The sequence below is a fragment of the Meleagris gallopavo genome, chromosome 6 (genome assembly GCF_905368555.1).
Source record: "Meleagris gallopavo chromosome 6, MGAL_WU_HG_1.1, whole genome shotgun sequence".
Lineage (NCBI taxonomy): Eukaryota > Metazoa > Chordata > Aves > Galliformes > Phasianidae > Meleagris > Meleagris gallopavo.
Window position 1 is genome coordinate 40606662 of NC_139409.1, and position 22458 is coordinate 40629119.

Sequence of the window (22458 nt, forward strand, 5' to 3'; positions counted from 1 at the left end):
AGTGTTTGAAAGTGTATGCACAGTATATTTACAAGAGATACATTAATTCTAGTGTTAGGTGCTTAGACAGGAATCTAACAGAAAAGCACAGAATAAATCCGGGTGTAAAACAAACAGCATACTATATATCCTCAGTAATGAATTCAGTGAAAATGAAAAACACTCATCTCCTTTCAGCATCAGGTTTAAAATCCATGCTTGACACATAGATAGCACTGTGAATTGCTTTCCCATTACCCCAGCAAAACTCACTGGATACTGATGGGTTTGATACCAGCAGAGCATAGGCTTTAGATTCAGGGATACACAAAGGATCTATAAACACACAAACAAGGAGGTAGAAGTGTATAATCTACAGATAGAATGATGAAACAAGTCTGGTTCTTTTCTAGTTGTGCAATAAAAGTTTTCCTTTGAGTGGTTAGGCAGTCCACCTGAGAATCTGGCTCTGAAAATAGTCTATGCCAGAGTGCGAGACAACAGGGAGGAAAAGAGAATCAATACTACTGCATATTTATGAAATAAATGAGAAATATTAATGAAATATTATACAAAGTCACTGGGTTCTTCGAAGGATTAAAGTGCAGGTTTTTCCATCTCATTCCACTGCCCAGCAGATCAGTGTTAACTTCTTTCCTATCTTTTGTAGCAGCAGAAGACTATGGCAACTGAGAAGGCAAACTGACAAAGGAAAAGCAACGAGGCTGCACCTGGGGTATTATATCCAGTTCTGCCCTCCTCTGTACAAGAGACCTGAACATACTGGAAGGAGTTTAGGGGAGAATCACCAAGATGATCAAAGGTCTGGAGCATCTTTCCTGTAAGAACAGACTGACAGTGCTGGGACTGTTCACTCTGTAGAAGAGGACATTCAGAGGTGTGAATCTGTATAAATTCCTGAAGGGGTTCCGCAAAGAAGACAACACCCAGTGCCAGGACAAGAGATAATGGGCACAAACTGGAACACAAGTTGTTCTTTCTAAACATCAGGAAGCAATTCTGTGCTGTGAAGGTGGTGGGGTACTGGCAAAGGTTGCACAGAAAGACTGTGGAGTCTCCTCCCTGGAGATCTTCAAAAGCCACCTGGATACAGTCCACTCTGGCTCTGCTTGAACAGTGGTTGCACCAAGTGACTCTGGAGGCCCTTTCCAACAGAATCACAGAATCACAAGGTTGGAAAGGACCTACAAGACCATCTAATCCAACCATCCTCCCACACTGTTGGCTCACATTCAACTGAGCATCAACCAACACCTCCAGGTCCCTTTCCTCTTCACAGTCATCCAGCCACTCAGCCCCAAACCTATAACGCTGCTTGGGGTTATTGCAGCCAAAGTTCAGGACCCGACACTTGGCCTTGTTGAACCTCATCCCATTCACCTCAGCCCAGTGATCCAGCTTATCTAGATCCCTCTGTAGGGCCTCCCTACCCTCAGGCAGATCAACAACACCTCCCAACTTGGTGTCATTGCAAACTTACTGATGATAACCTCAGCTACGCTCTAATTCTGTGAAAGCAGACTTGTTTTGCTTTTCCTCTTTGCTGTCCCCAAAAACAAGTTTAGCTGCTCCCTCATCAAAATCATCAAACTGGTAGGAATTGCATAGTGTAGGGTTCATTTCTCAGTGAGCTTTTTTTATTTTAAAAAAGACAGACGGAGCCTGACAGTACTGAAAAATGAGAGCCTCCATCTGGCTGCAAAGCAGTAAAAGCAGCTGGAGCAGGCTAATTTATTTCATCATACAGCCCCCCTTGGATGCCCCAAATCTCCAAGAAAGATCACTGCTTCAGGTGGCACCATTCAACTTCTGTACATCATTAGTTCTTAGTTTCCCACTGTATTCCTACAAGCTCCTGTTCTCCTAAGAATTACCAGTGGTATCAGTCTCTAGTCTCTAGTCTGTTTCCCAGAGGATTGCTAGATAATGAAAATTCCATTCATGTTTACTCAGATGACATTCAATCTGATCAACTACAAGGTGAAAAGTTCCACAGATACCATCAATCCTCTGTGCTGTCAGGTTCCATTCAACCACTGTTTTAGCAAAGACACTTTAAGTGTATTCCCCTTCCTCAAAAGACAGATGAGCACTACAGACACATAATATAGTAACAGTAAATTTACTCAAGGGCTATTAATTAAATCTGGTCACAGCTTGGAGTGCCAAGCAGAAGCTTTTAACTTAGCTATGCTTAGTGTTATCATGCCCAAGTAGAGCTGGGAAATAATGGAAGTATTCTTACCTCCACGAACTATGAAGCTTTTAGACCCATTTCCATCCTCCTGCTGCAATATTAATCTCCACTTCCCAGCGTACTTCCTGAAGAACAGATTTGCATCCCAAAGAATAGCGGTACAATTATCTGAACAAATGTGTAGCTAACAATTTTATCTTCTTCTCTTCCTCTCATTTCTCCTATACAGCCTCTTGTTTTCTTCATAAAAAAAGATAACCTTTTTGAAAAGGAGTCTTGGATATATTTCAGGGTGACTCATGAAGCTCCTTAGATTTTTGTGTGGTCCTGTGTGGAGTCAGGAGTTAGGTCCCTTCCAACACAAGATACTCTAAGATTCTATGATAAGGCCATTTACAAAAAGGAAGGGTTTTTTCATCATTTTACCACCATCTTTAATTTTCATCAACCACAAACTTGAGGACACTGCCATTTCCATGCTCCATCATATCAACTAAGTACTGCAGTTTCACAATGGCACACCACAGTCCTTGCTCTGTTCCTGAAGAATTACCTCTTGCAAGTATTTTAGTAATTCACTGAAAACTATTCAGTAACTCCAGAATCAAACACAGAGCCCTCCATATAAACTACAGCTTTCTGCACAATCAGGCTTACAGTCCCAAAAGAAATCCAAAGACAAAGCATCTGGCAGAAGAACTGCCAAAATTCCTCCGGAACCAGGCATGAAATTGCTGTGACTCAGGAAGCAGACCTCCCCAAATAAACCACCTCCAGATAATCCAGGTGGATCTAATATTTCCTTGAAGAGTAAAGTAAACAACTTAGTTGTTCTGAATTGAAACTAATGACAAACACAAGTAATGCATAGGCTGTACTTTAGATAGTGTCCTTGGCCTACATATCAGTGCAGTTTTGCCTTGAGCAAAAGCTGTTAGGATGTAAGACTGCTCCAAGCAGAAATTTAGGTCAAACAGGAAGTAAACGTGAGGCACTGTGTCCATGCAAGGTTCCAGCACACACACCCTGCCACACCACACCAACACTTAAAGCTGGTATCAGAATACAAATTTCAGGCCAAAAACTGATTCAGACAAACCAAAGATTATCATAATCCCATGAAGTGTAGTAAGCTATTAGCCTATTGATATTACTATGTGAACTACTCAGATAAATATGTAGAGGGAAAGGTAGAAATGACTTCAAAGAAGTATCTGACATATTGTCTATGCTTGTAGCTGTAAGTAAAACAAAAAACTGGACTGCATAGCATCCCTAGAAGGCCAATTTCTATAGCACTGTCTTCAGTTCTCTTTGAAGAATTCACATGCATAATCCAGCAGCATAAGGCAAAGCTTGAACCTACTTCTCAGATTACTTCAGTTTGTCTTTTTCAGTTTGCTCTGTTCCTCCTTATGTAGCTAACTTCGCTTCTCTTAATATCTAGCAAGTCCCAACATATGGTAAATCAGAACATGCACTCTTGCAGCCCAAATGCTTTATGATCCACAGCAGTAGTTTGCAATGATTTCAGTAAGAACTTCCTAAATGTGATTGAGAATAGAATTTTAACTCCAAGAAATACCTGAAATAACTTCAAAATAATTTTGAACAATCTGAAAAATAATTTACAATTACTTCTACCTTCAGACAAAAAAAAAAAAAAAAAGCAATGGCTTTTTTTTTTTAATTGTTTGGCCTTTGTTTAGCCTTTCAGTCTTGAAGGCGGCATTGTGTGATAGGCATCACAGACATCGAGTGGAAAGGAATCCTTTTCCATCTTTGCCACTGTAATCTTGGCCAATTCTCATTTGCCCCAGCCTTAGTCTTCCCGTTACAAAGACATAATGAACAATTAATTTGTGGGTGTAAACACACTTGAATTACTTCATAAAATAGTATTTAGAAATGATGATTATTAAATATCAATTCCAAATACTGGTCTTCCTTACCTATTCCTTATCTATTATTTTTACTTACCTATTTCTTACCTACTTACCTTAAGGCCTGGGGAAAGAATCTTTTGCTGATTTATCTGAATCACTGCAATAGCAATGATAAGAATTATACTTAGAAAAAGGAACACTTGGGCAACAACACTCGGCGTTCTGGTAAGCATCCTGAAACAACAGAAAAGGCAACACTTCAATAGTGTGAAAGGATTCAGTGATTGTGTACAGTACCCCTGAAGCTCTGAATCATTTAAGACTTCCCATAAAATCTCATTTCCTCAACTAGATTATGCTACATGAAAATTCTCTATTCTACTTAAGAACTGCTTGGTGTTTTGCTGTCACCAACTTGCCATTCTCTAGAAGAGGTGTATGTATATTGTCTTATTCAAGATGCATGAGTTCACCCAAACTGCCAGTATGCTCATTTCCCACAGTGTCTACATGTAGATGCATGCTGACCATCTCCCATTGCCTCAGGGAACAAGGCCAATAGGCAGGCTGAGACTAGCACACACTCAACAATCCCATGCATACCTGTAACCAAATCACAGCCACAGCCATGTAGGCATAGTGCTGGTAGCTGCTGAATACAGCTCAGTGTTCCTATCAGAGACACAAGGTCACGGCCTGTACTAGATACAGGTTGCTTCAGCAAGAAACAAAGGGAGTTTTAAGAATACTAAAGTAGACATCTTCTAACTGCCAACATGCTCATGATTTAGATTCATGTGTATGCACATATTAACATAGGTAATACCGAAGATTCTTATACTTTACAGGGGTTGAAAACAAAAGAAATGGGAGGTGACAAGCTTAGTTTTCAGAGGAAGAGAAAAAGGAGAACTTTCCTGCCTTTCTCATTTTCAGAATCCATTTGTTTTGCCATCAGGCTAGCCTGGCATGATGTATCCTAACTCCCACCTCCTAATTCTTCTATGTTGGTGGATACTGTTGGCTGTTGAGGGCTGCCTTGTTGTTCCAGCAGCTGTCAATGCCAGCCTGTGCAAGGACAGGAGGTCAGACTAACTGTGTGCTCCAGGGCCACAGCGCACTGGGTGAGTCTCACTGTACCTTTAGCACATTGCCTGTTTCCTTAGCTCCAACGAGAGCCAGAGGGCTGAGGAAGAAGGATAAAGTGCTCCTTTATACATCTTCCATATTCCAAGTGCCATGAGTTCTTCAGCTTATGTTAGCTATAATTGAGAAGTGACTGAAGGAAGACTTACCTACTTGCAACCTAGTTTGTTAACATTCAGTCCTAGATCAAAGCACTGACATTCAGAGCTGGAAAAGGTAAGTAATTACCAAATGAACAAACAAACAAACAAACAACTCTGGGCAAAGCATTTGAAAAATTTAAGCATTGGTAAGAGCAAGCAATAATCATTATCACACTACTGACACTTAAAAACACCCCATGATCACAGAATCACAGAATGGCCCAGGTTGGAAGGGACCTCAAGGATCATGAATCACTGACCGAAAGATTTTCTGCTATAACTTTTTATACAAGGGACACTGAAATGTGGGTTTGTTAAGTTCTCATGTACTTTCCTGGTACTGGGATTTGCCTTCATCAGACACAATTTCTTATTTAACAACCTTTTTTGTCAGAGTCCGTACTGAGTAAGGGAGCTGCTCATGAGACATTCATCATATAATTTTGTCCTGCTGGCAAACAGGACAACATCAGAGGAGAATAATCTGTAAATCCCAATGTAAGTGATGGCCTTTCTGTCAGAAGGACACCTTACACTCCATGATCTCTTGAAACTGTTATGCAGTGATATCTTATTATCTGAACAGTGCAAGACGTTTTATGATTTTATGTATTTGGATCAGATGTGCAAGGCTGTGCTTAACCTTACCTGGGCTCACCCAAGCCGCACAGGGGCTAGGCAACACAGCGATACCAGCTGCATTCACTGAGATTTGAAGAGACAGCAGTGAGGAAGGAGTTTTTTTTCTCCATGGTGTAAGCAGTTGTCGTGTAAGCACTTCATCAGGCCAACGTCCCGCACTTGGAAGGAAAAAGACACATAAAATTTTAATTAAATATCAAAAGGCAGTAGCATTCCATTATAAAAGCGTCGCCCCGAAGCAAGCAGAAGCATAAAGACGTACTTCCCACACCCAGGTAAGCACTATGGACCACACAGGAGCAGATGGGAGTGTCATTTTCTACAGCTTTCTTCCAGCAGAAGGAAGGCTGCCTGCCAAGAGAAGCTGACCACAGCAAACCTCTTTGTGCCCACAACGTTTTCCAAGCTCCCAGGTTAAAGACACACCGGTTTGTTCACGGCAAGAACGGGTATGCAAGAGAAGTACCTTTCTTCACACTGTAACCGGAGAGACACGCGTACGTGAGCATTTATTTCAGAAGCAATCCGCAGGTGATGGAAAGAAATAAAAAAGAAAACAACACAAAAACCCACAACAACCCACGGACGCTGAGCACCGAAGCCGCCCCACAGCCCTCCCCTCAGCGGGCGGCCCTGGGCGGGAACCGCGGGAACCCGCCTCTCTGCGCGGCCGCCACCCGGGCGCAAAACGAAAGACTTGAAGTGCAAAATCCCAGTGCGTACGCCAGAGTGGAGGAGATGGGTGCAGCCGAGGCGTGCAGCCCTCAGCCGTGCGGCACGTCCCTGTCGGCCCGGCGCTGTGGGTGAGGGCACACGTCCCTCTTCTGTAGGAAACGAGTGTTTTCTCCGGAGGGCTTTTCTCAGTCCTTATGGGGCCGTAGCCTTCCGATTTCAAGGCTGCCTTTCCACTCAGGTTCAAACTTACTGTCACTGCTTGGTTGGTAATTTTGCTGCAGGGTTGGCAGCAGGGTTAGATATGCTCATATGCATATGCAGAAGTACTGTCACATAAGATCATAAAATCACAGAGTCATTAAGGTCTGAAAAGACTTCTAAGATCACCTAGTCCAAATGCCAGCCCATTCCCCTGAGCCTCCTCTTCTCCAGACTGAGCAATCCCAGTTCCCTCAGTTGCTCCCAATAAGACTTGTGCTCTGGACCACTCAAAAGCTTTGTTCCCCTACGCCCTGGGCCCAGCCCTCCAGCCAGTTTACCTGCTGAAGAGAACATCTGTCCAGACTATAGGCTGCAAGAGAATACTATGGGAGACAGTGTCAAAGGCTTTGCTGGTCTAAGTAGACTACGTCAACACTGTTCCCTCATCCACCAGGTGGGTCACCTGGTCATAGCAGGAGATGAGGTTGGTCAAGCGGGGGCAGCCAGCACCTGTCTGACCTGCATGGTCTGCTGTAGACAAGGATCGTGCTACAGCCTGCAGCACAGATTCACAGGGAAAAGAGCTCTGCGATCAGTGAAACACTTTAACCACCCAGCTGCCATAGTTGGATTCGGGTTCACATGAAGTAAAAAACAAAAAGCACTTACTTTTTTTTTTTTTTTTCCTTGTAATGATCTTAATGAATCATTATCCTTGATTTTTGAATAAAGAAAAGGAAACAAGGAAACATCTGCAACTTTGTGACTCATCTGTAAGGTTCCTTCCATAGTCCACTCATTGTGGGGCCTCTGCTTTACTGTTAGAATGAGATGTCATTTCTTTCTTATGATGACAACACGTTATTAAAGTTGGGTTAATGATAACCTTAATGGATCAGTTCAGCTATTGCCAGTTAAAGACAAAGCCTCCCATCCCTCCTGATTGCCCGTCTGCTGTTTCTTTCCTTCAGTGTCATTTTCTGAGACATCTTCTTCTTTCACCCACTGCTCTGCTGGGGCAAAATCTGTCTCAAGTGTCTCATTTAAAATGTCAGATGAGCTTACAGCCCCACAGTAAAGCATATTCTTTGCTACTCTCAGACATAAATATTTTGAAGTAAAAAAAACAAAGCACTGACATCCATCACTACTTCAGTTAGTTCTACTACTAACTTTTAATTGTGTCTAAAGTGCAACCTTTGCAAAGAAAGCAAAGTCCTACTCTCAAAAGTATGCATATACTTCCATAAAAACGGACAGGAAAGATTCTTTTCTGCACTATTTTCAAGAGCTGAACTACTATACATGCTGCTTTTCTTGCTAAAGCTATGATAGTGTTGAAAGTGATATGGGCTGTAAAATCCCTCAGCTGCTTTTAAAGTCCAGAATGCAGGTCTCCAGGCCTAGCATCTGTGGCATGGTGGGTAACGAGTTTCTTCACCAGTTCACAGAATCACAGAATCATTAAGGTTGGACAAGACCACTAAGATTATCTGGCATGGCTGTCAACCCATCAACACCATACCACTAAACCACATCACTCAGTGTGACTTCTACCCTTCTCTTGCAAATTGCCAGGGACAGTGACTCCACTACCTCCCTGATAGCTGTCCCTTTGCATTACTACTCCTGAGAAGAAATTTTTCCTAATATCCAACCTGAACCTCCCCTTGGCACAACATAAAGCCATTACCTCTTGTCCTCCTTGATCCTCTTTGTTTCCTAAGCCCACCTCTTCAGCTTTTCTTCAGTTCATTCCTCAGCCCTACCCTTTATTTTGTAGCTCCCTTACCTAATCCTTCATCCCTTCCTCTTCCTCACTCTCAAGGCATAGATTAAACTTTCTGCCATTTTCCCAGCCTTCATCATACTTATTACATGCACGCTTTTCCATTTTGCTGTAATATCTTTTTTCTCCTCTTCAAGTATTCTCGTTTTAATGCATTTGCTGTAACTGATTGTATTGATTTGCTTTGCTTGGAGAGAATCTTTCTTAGGTGTCCATTTAAAAATGACAAATGAACTGGATTGCTGGCTGCCCCACAGAAAAGTTTATTTCTTCCAGTGGCATTGAGCACAAACGTGAAATAAAAATGCAGTGACTGATATTGGAAGATTCACAGATAAATACCAGTTGCTAAGATCAATAGCAAGTCTCTAGAAACTAAAATTCTGCAGACATGAATAAAGTGTTCACGACAGATACATTCTGCAATGCATTTATCATATCACATCTACACAGGATACAGAGCAGACACTGCTTCATTTCCCTGCACAGTGACAGCAGCAGAGGGGTTGTATGATTATATATTTCAAGAGACAACAGAACTGTATTCATTCCTTCTGTAATATTCATACAGTATTTGATGCTGGAATATTAAGAGGCCTCAAAATATCCCCTGTTGAGAGAGAGATAAAATGGAGAGAAATGCTATAAGATACTGGTGGCTGCAATTAATCTGTTTCTTTGCATGGTACCTCATCAGTTCACAGGACCAAGGTCCACCCTCCATTTCTTTGCATTCTTTGCAAGGTCCAATAAACAAAGGAATTCTCTAATTCATCCTAAGCCATGAATGTCCAACCTTTTGGTGCACCTATACCACATTCAGTGAGGAGGAATTGCCTTGGGCTGCATTGCTCTGAAAGTAATGCCTCCTATTTATTTCCAATGAAAGTACAACAGATACCAAGAGCACAATAGCACTGTCTAATAGAGCAAATTCTCAGCTACAGAGTACTATTTTTCAACGCAGTCACCACCACTAGCTATTCATTTTTGCCAGCCATGAACAGGAACCTGCATGCTGCACTTGTGAAAATCTGCACCAATGGAGGTGACTCACTGTTACTGTCACGCTGTTGAAATGCTCCACCCACCACCTCATTGTGCTCAGATTCACTGTTTGGTCTCCAGAAATGTTCAGCAAGCACTGATGAATGTTAATGGTTGCAATTTATTTCTGCATGGAGGAATTCAGTTCCATATGTTTTCTTCATCTTCCACGTCAGGCACCATTTTGTCAGACTGCCCCTGTGCTGCCATCTGTCGCGTGGCTATAAAATGTAACAGAATATTGCTGAGAAGGTTCACCCTCTACTGCCGTAGCGCCACCATGTGTCTCTGATATTGTGGGCCAACATAATAAAATAGGAGGCATTGTTTTTAGAGCAGCTCTTACAAAATATTTAATATAGTTAGTGTATGTAAGTAACAAAATATTTTAATTTTTAGTATTTTTCATTGAAACATAAAAAAGAGAGCAGCAAAACCATAAAAGTAGTGGGTTATCTGGTTTTGCTTTTGTGTAAAAAATGCATCAGTCTGGTTCGATGGCAATGGTTGCCATGCTTAGTGAGCTCTCAAGGTGTTCATCAGAGGTTTTTGATGAAATGTTATTCTTGTCCTTCATCCTTGAAAATTGTTGTTCACAAATCTACATATTGCCAAAAAAGCGGTGACATGACTAAGTTGTAACTGTGAGGCAAGGGATGTTTCTCTTCTAAGACAGGACTAGTAGAAAGACATGATCAGATTTTAAAGTAGAATATTCAATTGCAATCTATACATTCCATTTGAAAATTTGCAGGTAATGTATTTTTGTTTACTAAAAATGGAGTCACAAATATATCAAAACATCGATCACTGGATCATAGAGTCGTAGAATCATTAAGGTTGAAAAAGTCCTGTAAGACATCTAGTCCAACAGTCCACCTACCACCACTGTTACCCACTAAAGCATGTTCCTCATCTTTGTTGCCCATGCTGCATCCATTGGTGTAGATGCACTTCAGCAGAGCCATTGGCCTCACCCCCAACCATAGCATCATTCCCTCAGGCTCATCTCCAGCAAGCTTCATTTCATTCTCTTCTCCCTTCATACCTAGTTTGAACCCTTCTCAATGTGCCCAGCCAGCAGAACGGTGTGAATGCCCTTTAGCTCAACTTCATTTGTTCTATCAATCTTCTCAGGACTTTTCATCAGCACTGTAAAGACCCTTCATTCATTAGCTTCTGTGCCCAAAGACCAATTTACCCAAATTATCCACTTTACTCATGTTCACCACTCTATTTCAAGATCAACTGTGAGAACTGGCTCTGGAGGCAGTGCCGTCTTAAGAATTTGGAACAATCTGGAGCAACAGAGGTCTGGATATTGATTCAACTATAGAAAACTAAAAGAAGATTCCTGGCCCCTTATATGCTTAACATTTTATTCAAAGCCAAAAAGCACTTTTTGTAATTGCTTAATATGAATGTTCTGCGTATTGCAGCATAGCTTGTTAGCTGGGTAATTTATGGAGCTAGGATTATAGAGTTACAAGTAAGGAAGTCACAAACCATGTCTGAAATCTACTTTTGAAAAATGTCAGATGTGATTCTCCTCAGAGATTAAAGATGCAGTTCTTTCGTTTTAGCACACAGTTACAAAACTCATTTTTCATTAGCTTTAAAAGCATCTGTGGTTTTCTATCAATAAGGACAAACAAACAAACAACAACAACAACAAAACCCCAGCAAGTCACAGCTACAGCGTGAGAAATTCAGTTTGTCCCTCTTTATAATGGCTGGATATGGACATTGTCTTTTCTATTTCAGAATGTCAATGATGGCTTCTTTAAAATCCCTTTGAAAACTATTTGTTGGTTTATATTTGTATTCCTTCAATGCAGCTCTAAAGCTAATGATGTGTTTAAGATTCAGTTTCTGAATCTTGTCTCATACACTGTGATAAAAGTCTTCTGGTCAACATCATCATCTTGAGAAATCTTGAAACGGATAAGAATTTAATTCTGAAGATGAACCAAAATACTTTCTAACCTATTTATTTCCCCTCCTGAGACTTAGAGCTTTATACCTTGTGCCTCTTGTCCAAAGAATCAAGAGCTGCTTTAATCACTTAAACCTCCCCAGGGACACTCTTCATGATCACGTGCTTATGAGCCTGGACGAATTGTAGGCAACAGTGAAATAATCACATAATTAGGGCAGCAGATTGCTGGAAAAGCAGAAATGCTCATCCTTTTGTCTATTTTGCCTAAGCCCTAGTTTTATAAAGCCAAACTAGCTGCTGCTGCTGCAGGGGAATGTTGGACAGTCATGCTGAACTGCTGGAAAAAGAGGAACTCTCCCACCCCCTTTGTGCTCTGTGCTTTTTAGCTGAAAGCCAAGCTCACAGAGATTTACAGGAAGTTTGTTTGAGATCTTTAGCAATGCTTGCAAGCACAGCTTGTGACTTGACATCTATGTTACATTGTCGTACAACTGGCCACAGAAGGCTGATAAAGAAATACTGTACTTATACAAGAAATTCACTGTTGTACTCAAATCTTCAACTTCCTGTGAATAGGAATACATTCCAAAAACTACTCAGTGGGGATTAATCCTTTCAAAACTGCTGTTTAAAAACCCTGCTCAACATGGACTATTTCTGTGAGGCTGATAACTTTAAATCAGTAATGTTACCTTTTTCTCAGTACATAAGTAAATGCAGACAAAATGCTACTTCAGGAGAATAAATACACCCCCCACATTTTGAAGAAGTACTAAGAAGTCCTTGTAGCAGCATTTCTATAATCTTTTTGTATTCATGCAGGATCAAATTGGCTGAGAAATTCTAAAATTCCTAGATAAAATCTTTTCCATTGCAATTCCACAGTCAGATTATCTCCCTGAGTATGAGATCTGTGGATGAAAAAAGCTATTACAGTTCTTTCCATATCCACCTGCAATATTGTTATTCACTGTTGCATTGCTTCACTAACCCTGACGTAATATAACAAGTTCTTTTTGTTGCTTTCTGTACACTGACATTAAACCACAAGTGAGCACTCATAGGCTCAGTAATGCAAATAAAGTCATTAAATTCAGTTGTGCAGAACAAAAAGTCCATGGGAGAAAAGAACCAGCATATGAAAGAGTGGAATGATCCCTGCAATACTGATTATAACAAACATTTCTATGTGCAGATTCACATTATGTGATGCCTGCTTGAAAACAGCCTGCACTAAAAAGCTTGTTTATTCACCAGATGAATAAATATGCGCATCACTATTTTTTATTTTGGTAGATAGAAAACTGCATTCTTACCCAGTAGCAGGGAGATGACTTCTCGCTCACTGCATTACAAAGCTGGGCTGGGTGAAGGGCATGAGATGCATGTTGGTTGGTATATTCCTACAATCTTCATCCTGTTTCGTTACCTTCATTTTCCTGTGCAGTCACAGGTATAGTAACATCTCTCCAGTTCATGACAGCAGTGGTAATTAACATGCTTGATGTGAAAAAACACATTAAGTTTTGGTATATCTGTAAATTTTCTTTATATCCAGCCTTTCTTTTTCATTCTTGTTGTTCTTGTGTGTGTTTCATCAAATGCAAGGCACGAACACATGCTAAATGAAGCAGCAACAAGCTCCCAACTTTCTTACACTAGCTGTACATATATGACCCATTGAGAACAGGCAGTGGCAGGACTGAGAGCAGGTGCACATGCACAGCATATCTCCTACACCATTAAAGGGACCGTGTTATGGGTGGGTTGCATTTAAACACGTAGCTCCCGTGATACAGAGCCAACATGAGTTTGTCTGATGTTTTGTGAAATTGTATATTTTTTCATGTATCCATTTTGTGCTTTATGACCTTTGTTAAGGCATGTCCACACACTATTCTAGCACTGGCTATTTGGCGAGTTTATGATCACACTCAAGGCAAAACCTCTGGTTTATGTTGGGTAGGTTTGTGCCTTACTCAGCGCTGAGTGTAGTCATGAGTGACAAAGACAACATAAAATATGTGTGGCAGAGATACTGCCTGCAGCTTGAGACTGTTATGTCAGTCACAAGCGAGAGGCCATTGTTAGCCACAGTAGTTGTACAGGGACAGTAAAGCCAGACACTTTAAAGGCAGATGATATATGCACCACTCATGCCCAAGAGTCGTTCTCAGATAGAAAACTGCAGTTACTTGCTTGCCCATATCAGCAGTATGAGCAGAAGATAAGAAGGGTGCTAATTCTGTACAAATACTTTGAAAACCGGTGTCAGCCTGACTAGGTATTCATTTCTTTCTCTCTCCCCGAGTCAGATCAGTAGTACCCTGCCCTGTCTTTCCTCCTCTAAAGGCAAACCCAACATGGCAGTCATTCTGCTCCTTCTTAACTACCTTGCCTTGTCACTGGCTGTGCTACTTCGGAGATAGAGTATTTCTCCTCTAATGATTCAAGTGTAGAAGTCCTTTCTCCAAAATGTTTCCAGTTGTGGCAGATTCCTTCAATTAAATTCTGGACAAAATACCCTCTCTTTAAAAAAGTATATGTGTAGTGATCTTCTGTGTCCATCTAAACAAATGGAACAATAGCATGGTGAGAATGAATGTTTTTGTTGTATGCTGGGGATGTATGAAGAGATGAGTGTGCTTGCAGCTGAGATGATCTAAGGACATGGGAGTACAAGGTTGTCATAGTGGCTGTACTGAACCTTGTAGAAAGATGGGATAGCTGGAGAAATTTAACAGCTTTTAGGGCAACCAGGCCTTCTTCTGACCTGAAATAGCACCATTGGACCTCAAAGCTAAAGACAGATACAGAATAGTTGCTTGGATTTTAGGTACCAGGTAGGCTGTTTCTGAAACCAAATTCTTTGGAGTAAAGCAGACATTAGAAGGGGGAAGACAATGACAGAATACTTATTTTGTAAGGGAAGGAAAGAGGTGGGAATTGAGAATATTTCTACTGAATGCTTGATTTTAAAAGTTTTTTGGCAACTGCTCAGTATCAGGTGACCAAAAGCTAAAGGTCCTGAGATCTCTGTTTCATTACAGTCATGGGGGCCCAGGTTAGTTTTCTACAAATTTTGGTAGCACTGGATAATTGACAGGGATAATGGCAGGGCCTCAACCCCTGCCAGCTGCTTACTGACAACGGACGTGGCACTTTCCTCATTTTCCTCCAGTCATGGTCTGTTCTTTGAATTCTCTAAGGGATTACCTTTGATGTGGGAAAGGCGCAGTGCCAAGTATAGCAGAGCCCCTCTTTTGGCCAGGGTACAGGACAGAGCTGTGACAAAAGACAATAATCAGCATGAAATAGCACTCCATGGAGCTGCACGTGCGCCTAGCCCAGATGACCTGTTTGTGAGCACAAAGGTTATCCTCCCTGGGGTCCCTTCACATCAGTGCAAACAATCATCGCTCACATTAAAACACATCTGATCTACGGTTTGCAAGCCATTTTATTTGCCAAAAACAAATTAGTTTCATATTATACTGTATATGTAAAGCTTTTTACATAACCTTCTATATGGAACATTTGAAATTTGGCCAGCTGCCAGACAGACATTTTCATTTTGACTTCTACCCACTGAGCAACATTAATAAGTTGTATTTCAGGAGCCTGCCTATGCATATGCTGTCTTTCTGAGTTTGATTCTCTTTCATCACCTCAGTAATTCAACACTGCTTTCTCAGTACAAATACAAAAGAACTAAGAGATGTACTGGATCAGAGAGAAGGTCAATGTGTCTTATCCCTGAGCATCAACAGGAGCAGATGTCTATGAGAAGGCTCTTGGGGACCAGGATTCTACACGTGGCCAATTCCTCTAAAATACCCTCTGAGTTGCTGCCATCTCAGGCCTTAGAGACTTCTTGAGCCAGATGTCATATCCGATCTAATAGTGCCTGATGGACCTCACTTCCCTGAATGTATCTGACTGCTTTGTGAGCATGTGGATATGCAGCAGGCAAGGTGCACCACAAGTTGTCTGCCTGTTTCTTAAAAGTTCAGTAGCAGATCAGATGCTAGAATCACCTTGGTTCTCAAAGTTCCAAATTTGCAAAGAGAAACCTCGTCTGAAAAACAGATCTTTTTTAATTCCACAAGACAGTGCTTAATTCTTCTGTAAGATTAGGTGTATTTCTTCACTACTGTGGTTGTTTTAGGATATATTTATGCTCATCTACTACTTAGGATTAGATTGTTTTAGAATGATGAAAAATGAAAACTCAAAATGCACTCAATGTTGTTTCAAATTCCTAAATATGTAAGCCCAAATTGGAGTGGAAATTATGATTATAATAACCATAATAATTTGCAGGTAGCTAGCCTTTCATCTAGAAGATGATTTTTTGCAAGCAGAAGGGAGGTATGGGTCCATTATGATAACAATATAAAAGGCACTCGGACTCTGTAAGGTATCATTTAAATTGCAGTTTACTAGAGCTAACACTACAAAAACAGAATGGTATGGATAGTCACAGAATTACAGAATATCTGGAGTTAGAAGGGACCCATAGGGACTATAGAGTCCAGCTCCTGGCTCCACACAGCACCACCCAAAATCCAAACCCTATGTCTAAGTGCGTTGTTCAAACACTCCTTGAACTCTGTCAGCTTGAGGTTGTGACCATTGCCCTGGGCAGCCTGTTCCAGGACCTTCTCTGGTAAAGAATCACAGAATCATTAAATGGTTTTGGTTGGAACGGACCTTTTTCTTATATGAAAAAAACTCTATTCTATTCATCATTTCCACAGCCAAACAGAAGGGGTATATACAGAACTTACGGCTGCACACATAGTGAAAAGCATGGACATGCAAGTGACCAAACTGCTGGTACCACGAGGGAGCTGCTGGCAGGCTCCTCCACTGAAATTAAGTGGGAATATTTATCCTGAGGTCAGGCGATTTGTTCAGCAGTAACACAGGACTGAATGCCAGGCTATATGTGTGGCACAGCACAGGACAGACAATGGGGGGCACCAGACATCATAACAGTGGAATATGCAGAGTCTGGTGTCTGTGTTGGTGCTGTGATTCCACTGCATGTTACAACTGCTAAATCATGCTTTTAGTGTGCTCTCAGTATATTGCTAAATCACAGTATGGCCATGTAAGGTCAAATATGTCAAATAGGTAAATTTGGTATTAAACATTAAATTCTCATTGTGTGGAACACTTGAGGTTACCTGTATTGGGTTCTGACAGCACACAGACAAAATCACACTGCACATACCACAGTCTTTCCTTGGCTAAAAGGTCCTTCCATGGGGTGCATCCAGCAGTCAAAAGAAGAGCTTAATGGGAGAGCAGTGGATTGAAGAGCAATTTGCTAGCTCCCCACACAAGCTGAATTTACTCGCTATGAAACTCTCTCCTTATCAGCTTACTAACACATATCACTTTCAGACCTTGGCAGAGACTTCTGACCCAGTCTTGAGTTTGAAATTTGATGTCTTTTTCAAATTTTTCAGAGCCTGGCTGTTGACCCTTGCCTAGGACCTAATCTGTGACCCAGGCTGCCTCTTGCAGGTCCTCTGTTCACTTCCACATGTTTCTAGCAGACCTTTAATATGTGCAAAAAAGGTATAGTCTTGCAAGGCTTTTGGAGAATCAAACACATAAGAAAACCATGTGAACTAGAGGCTTTCATAGCCAGAATTTAAGACTAAAAAAATAGTTAAAGACCAGCCTATATACTCTGAGAAACATGTTCAATTTTATGTTAATTTATTTACATCTACGTTACTGCACAGACTCTTTGAACAACGTGACCCTAAGAGGAAATTGCATTAATTCATGCATAAAGTCATAAGAAAAATCCAGCAGAAGTAGCTTAGTGCTGCCTCATTCTAATTATAAGCAAATATAAGGAAAGTCCAAAATTCCAGCTGCTTTAACCTGGAAGGGGTCAAAAATTGATATATACTACACCTACTGCTTTCATGTCTGCCCACAGGGGCTGTCCACACTCCTGCCACTTACTGCCAAAGGTATAGACTAGAAATCAAGGAACCACTCAAATGAAAATTTCTCTGCTGAATTGCCAGGCTTCTTCATGAGATACACTGAGACAAAGAAGCAGCTTGCAAAAATGAGGCCAGGGACAGTTTTCTATAGCTGACAGAGTAAGTAGGTTTATTGAAGAAACAAGTGGGAATAGAAGAAGTACAGCATGCCCAGGGCAAAGAAAAGTGTGTTTGTGCTCAGCACATCAGAGAGGTCATCAATGAATAGTTCTGTGTGAACATCCGACCTCTGTGCTGCTGCCAAGGGCGTGGAAACTTGGTAATATGAGAAGCAGTTTTCACTGGGCACCTACTATGTCTAAGATAAAAGCTATAGAAAATACACAGTACACTGCACTCAGTTATTTCATCCACTTTCCCTCCTCCTCCACCATCTCATTCCTTTTACCTGGAGACATCTCAATACACTTTCCAAACTGCAGTAGTCGGAAGGGCAATTCTGTCTGATTCAGATACCCTTTACACTCACTCTAGAAAGAAATAGAAAATCCAGGCATGAAAGAAAAGAATATTTAAAAGAGCTTCTGCTGCTTTTGCAAAGGCATTTGCAGTTATCCCTTCACTGTCTGCCACAGCAAACTCCTAGAAACTGACAGCCAGCAAACAAACTGATCTATCGAAACTCTGATAAAAGAAAACATGAGATAGATTTATTCTTTTGAGGTCAAATCTCTATTAGCTCAACTCCACTGACCTTAATTGAACTATGGAGTTATAGATTTTGCAAAATTAAACTTCTCAGACAAAATCCTCTCTCGTTCTCTGCAGAATATTTTCGTATGTTGAAGCTAATGAATGATTTGGACTGGTGCAACAGTTCATACAATGAATTGATATAATTATTTTTATTCAGTGACATTTAAGATTGCTTCAAGTCGCATTCTTTCCTAAGGCTGCAAAGGAGATGTAAATGAAGAGTCTCATCACTCATCACACAAATAACACACTGGGACTCTCCGTATTTTGAGAACGTGATTATTGACCAGGATTTGCTCTCGGCAGAAACTTCTACAAACCTCCCCACCTAAAAGTGTTCTGCTGGTAGAAGATGAAAATTTGACACAAGAACAGAGATTTTTGATCAAAATATTCATTCCAAAACAGTTTCACTTCAGCTTAGTTCAGCACTGAATGATATCAAATCACATTAAAGTACAAAAATTGGATTGGTACAACAGGAGAGATGGAAAATAATCCCCAGCCATCCCATGGCAGTAGTTTATAGCCTGTTGGTTCCAACACCTTTGTGTGAAATGGAAAGTGTGAATGTGAATCCTCGGAGAAGGATCAAAATGCATCTGTCTCACTCATGTCAGGGAGTGCTTTTCACGTCATTACTGGCAAAAAGGATAAAACACCTGCCATCAGATGAGATTTTCCTCTGCCAGTTTCAAAGAAGGACCTTAACAGAAAAGAAATACAAGCCTGGACTTCTGGACTTCCTTCCTTAACCACTGACTGAGGACAGTGAAGAGTGGCACCACAACATGCCCTCTCGGGATACGGATGGTAAGGAAATGGCTATGGCAGAACTTCATTTCCTTCTCAGGGCTTGTGGTCTATACTTTTGGGTCACACTGGTTTTGCCAGCTATTCCAACCCCAGAAAGTGCAATACCGTGAATGGTCTGAGGAAAAAAACCACTATTTTTAACCTATTTTTAAATAAATGGATAGGATTTTATCTCTTAATAAACACTTGCCTTGCAAACATTTATTCCCAGAGGCTTAATGTAAGCACATTGGCCCTTATATCTAGATCAAGAGGAGGCTGCAAGCAGCCAGGACAGAGCTGTGCTTCTGAACACTGTTTTCCCCTGCCAGTTACTTCAGAATCCTTGGAAAGCAGCAGAAGTGACTTCAAATGATAACCTCAGCTCTTCTGTGTTTAAAATGCAGCCACAACGCTGCCTACATGGTAACTTAATCAGGCTCAGGTCTGAAATGGAGATTGAGAAAAGTTTAACACGTTCAAGGCAAGAGCTGAGAAGAGCAAACGCAAATAGCAAGATATGCCAAGCTACAAAACACAGAGATTTTGGCTCTTTCCAAGTAATTGCTTTGTTGACTTTGGAGTGTTATACGCCAGCTGTTGAGGTCAATTAGCAGTGGTCAATCCTTTTTTTTTTTTTAAATCTGTTGGTAGAGGAGGGTAAAGGAAGACAGGAAGGCAAAGAGGAAGAGTTAGCAAGAGCAATTGGAAGACAGAAAGAAGGAACACAGAGAAATACCCTTTGCAATGAGAGAGCTTAATAGAGAATTGCAGCCATTAGCCACTGCAGAGCCTCTAGCAATTCCCCCCAGAAATAAAATCTGAAGGCAAAACCCCCAGTTGATATTAACAGAGCTCTCAGCCACTTTAGACCAGCATAGGATCTTCCCCAGGCTGGATCATAGATTGATTTTATGAAATCCTACACCCCTCCAGGAAAATGGCAATTTTCCTTTCCATCAGTGGATTTTTGGCTGGAACCATGATCCTGGACCTCAGGGGAGCTCCCTGCTCCACACACCAGGAACATTCAGCTCCAGTAATGAATGGGGATTCAGTGCATTAGCTCTCTTTGTGTATGTTTATTTTTGCAACATCTCAACTGTACAGAATCACGCCTATGTACTTACATCATTGCTGTGACCTTCTCTTCACTCCTGACCATATTTAGATAGAGAAAGTTCCCAGAACATTTTCCCACAAGCTCTTGGATGCTCTGCTACCTTTGTATCATTGCCACTTTAAAATCTACCCTTTCCAGGGAAAAGAAAGGGACTTAAATCGAAACAGGGGTTGTGGTAAGAGGCAACATTGCATTAAGGCGGAGACAAGTACTTAAGGTTTGGCAGCTTCTGATTAATATCAGCCTTAGTCCAGCTACCAAGGAAGATTTTCCAGTTGATTTCTATGATGTTTGAATAAGGTCGGCACTGTACATGCTGTGGATTTTTCCTTTCATCCGAGGCTCTCAAACACACAGAACAAACAGGAATGAACATAAAAGAGAGAAGAAAGGTCCCTGTTTTGCCCTCTTTTTACATGGATAGGTTTCAATGGGACTTTCAAGGAGTAAACCAATTGTCTGATTTCTTTTAATTCGATGTCTTTATTCTATAATATTGAGAGAAGTATCATGCCGTACTTGCAACACCCATTCTCTTGTTACTAATTGGCTTTGTAATCATGAGTAATAACATTGTTCCATTGAGAAGCAGTAAAAATGTACCAAAGCTACAATTTCTCTGATCACAAGCATTCACTGTTAAAATACAGAGAAGTATTTTCAAATAATCTTCTGTGGGGGTAAAAAGAAATAACCCACAACAACTTAGTTTTCTGTATCGCTGCTGCTCTCTGAAATGTCCTCCTTCTGGCACCAGTTCAATGATAACAGAATTGAGCAATATGGCTCCACGGGAAAAGATAACGAAGAATCAATGTCTAAGCAATTTCAGGATCATCTCTGAATTTGATGTCCAGCTGATTAGTTTATATCATAATGGTTCCTCGGTCCTATTTTAAGCATCTTAGAGAAGAACACTTTGTAACCCAGTTAAAATGCTTCCTCATCGGGAAGAAATCAATATCAAACAAGGCAGAAACGACCTCTGTCAAATTTTCTTATGCTCACCACAAGAGTGCTTAAAATATAATTCCCAGGGAATGTTCTGCAAAACTGAGTGAGTTTTAAATAATCCAGTGTAGTAAAAGGAGCTTCTAATGGTTCATCCAGAGGAAACTTCCATGCACTGAAGGAGGATGAATTAGCCTTATGTTTAAAATTCTGGCTTTATCATCATCATCTGATTAGCTCCATTCTCTCTCCTTCACCCAGACTGACAGGCTCTGTTGGCTGCAACCCTTTGACTTGATCCTGAAGGCAACTCTCAACACTCCTGTGCATGTGTGTGTCCTGGAGGGAGGGAAAGCAAGTCACTCTTGAGAGCATATTTCCTGTGTGTTTGGAGTGGAAAAGCTGATTCATTCCTTTGTTGCCTTTAATTCTCCATATTTCCTTTGACTTTTAGGCAACTTTTTCCAGTGACTGAAAAAAGGGAAACATCACTCCCATTTTTAAGAAAGGGAGAAAGGAAGACCCAGGGAACTACAGGGCAGTGAGCCTCACATCTCTGTATTGAGCAATTCCTCCTGGAAGCTATGTTAGGGTATATACTGGACGTAGAGGTGAGTTGTAACAGCCAGCACAGCTTCACCAGATAGGAGGGAGACAGACATTTTTACCTGGTCTGATAGTAATAGTACAATGGGGAACAGCTTTAAACTAAAGGAGGAGAGATTTAGATTAGACGTTAGGAGGAAATTCTTTACCCAGAGGCTGGTGAGGCCCTGGCACAGCTACCCAAAGAAGCTGTGGTGCCCCATCCCTGGAGGTGCTCAAGGCCAGGTGGCAGCCCATGCCAATAGCCGGGGGTTGGAACTAGGTGGGCTTTAAGGTAGCTTCCAACCCAAGCCATTCTATGTTCTATGATTCTGTGCTTTCTCGTTCCTCTCCCTCTCTAAACAGAATAGATTGTGGCACCATCCTACAAACACTTTTGTGAACAAAGATTAGATTCTTCAGCCTTGATCAGTCAAGAGCACAGGATCTGTGGCAGCAGAATTGGGTGCTGGAGAAATGTCACACAAATGAGAGGCTTTACAATCACTGCTTGATGGAAATGATCCATTGGAACAATACAAAGGATCATTTAGTGTTCCAATGGGAAGTTAAAAGGATGATAAGGCTGCTCTCTGAAAAAGGTACATAGT

At 41.1% G+C, this 22458-nt stretch overlaps 1 protein-coding gene across 6 annotated transcripts in view; it reads right to left on the minus strand.

Moving 5' to 3' along the window:
• The window catches only part of ENTPD3 (ectonucleoside triphosphate diphosphohydrolase 3), a 44447-nt gene that overhangs the window by 13831 nt on the left and 8158 nt on the right, over nucleotides 1-22458 (minus strand). For 2 of the 6 annotated variants that reach the window (XM_085226433.1, XM_085226432.1), the window contains exons 2-3: nucleotides 6021-6172; nucleotides 4197-4240 (exon numbers count right to left, since the gene is read on the minus strand). In XM_085226433.1, the coding sequence (XP_085082559.1) occupies nucleotides 4197-4240; nucleotides 6021-6172 (196 nt within the window). The other 4 variants (XM_085226434.1, XM_085226435.1, XM_085226436.1 and 1 more) reach the window with 4 other exon arrangements.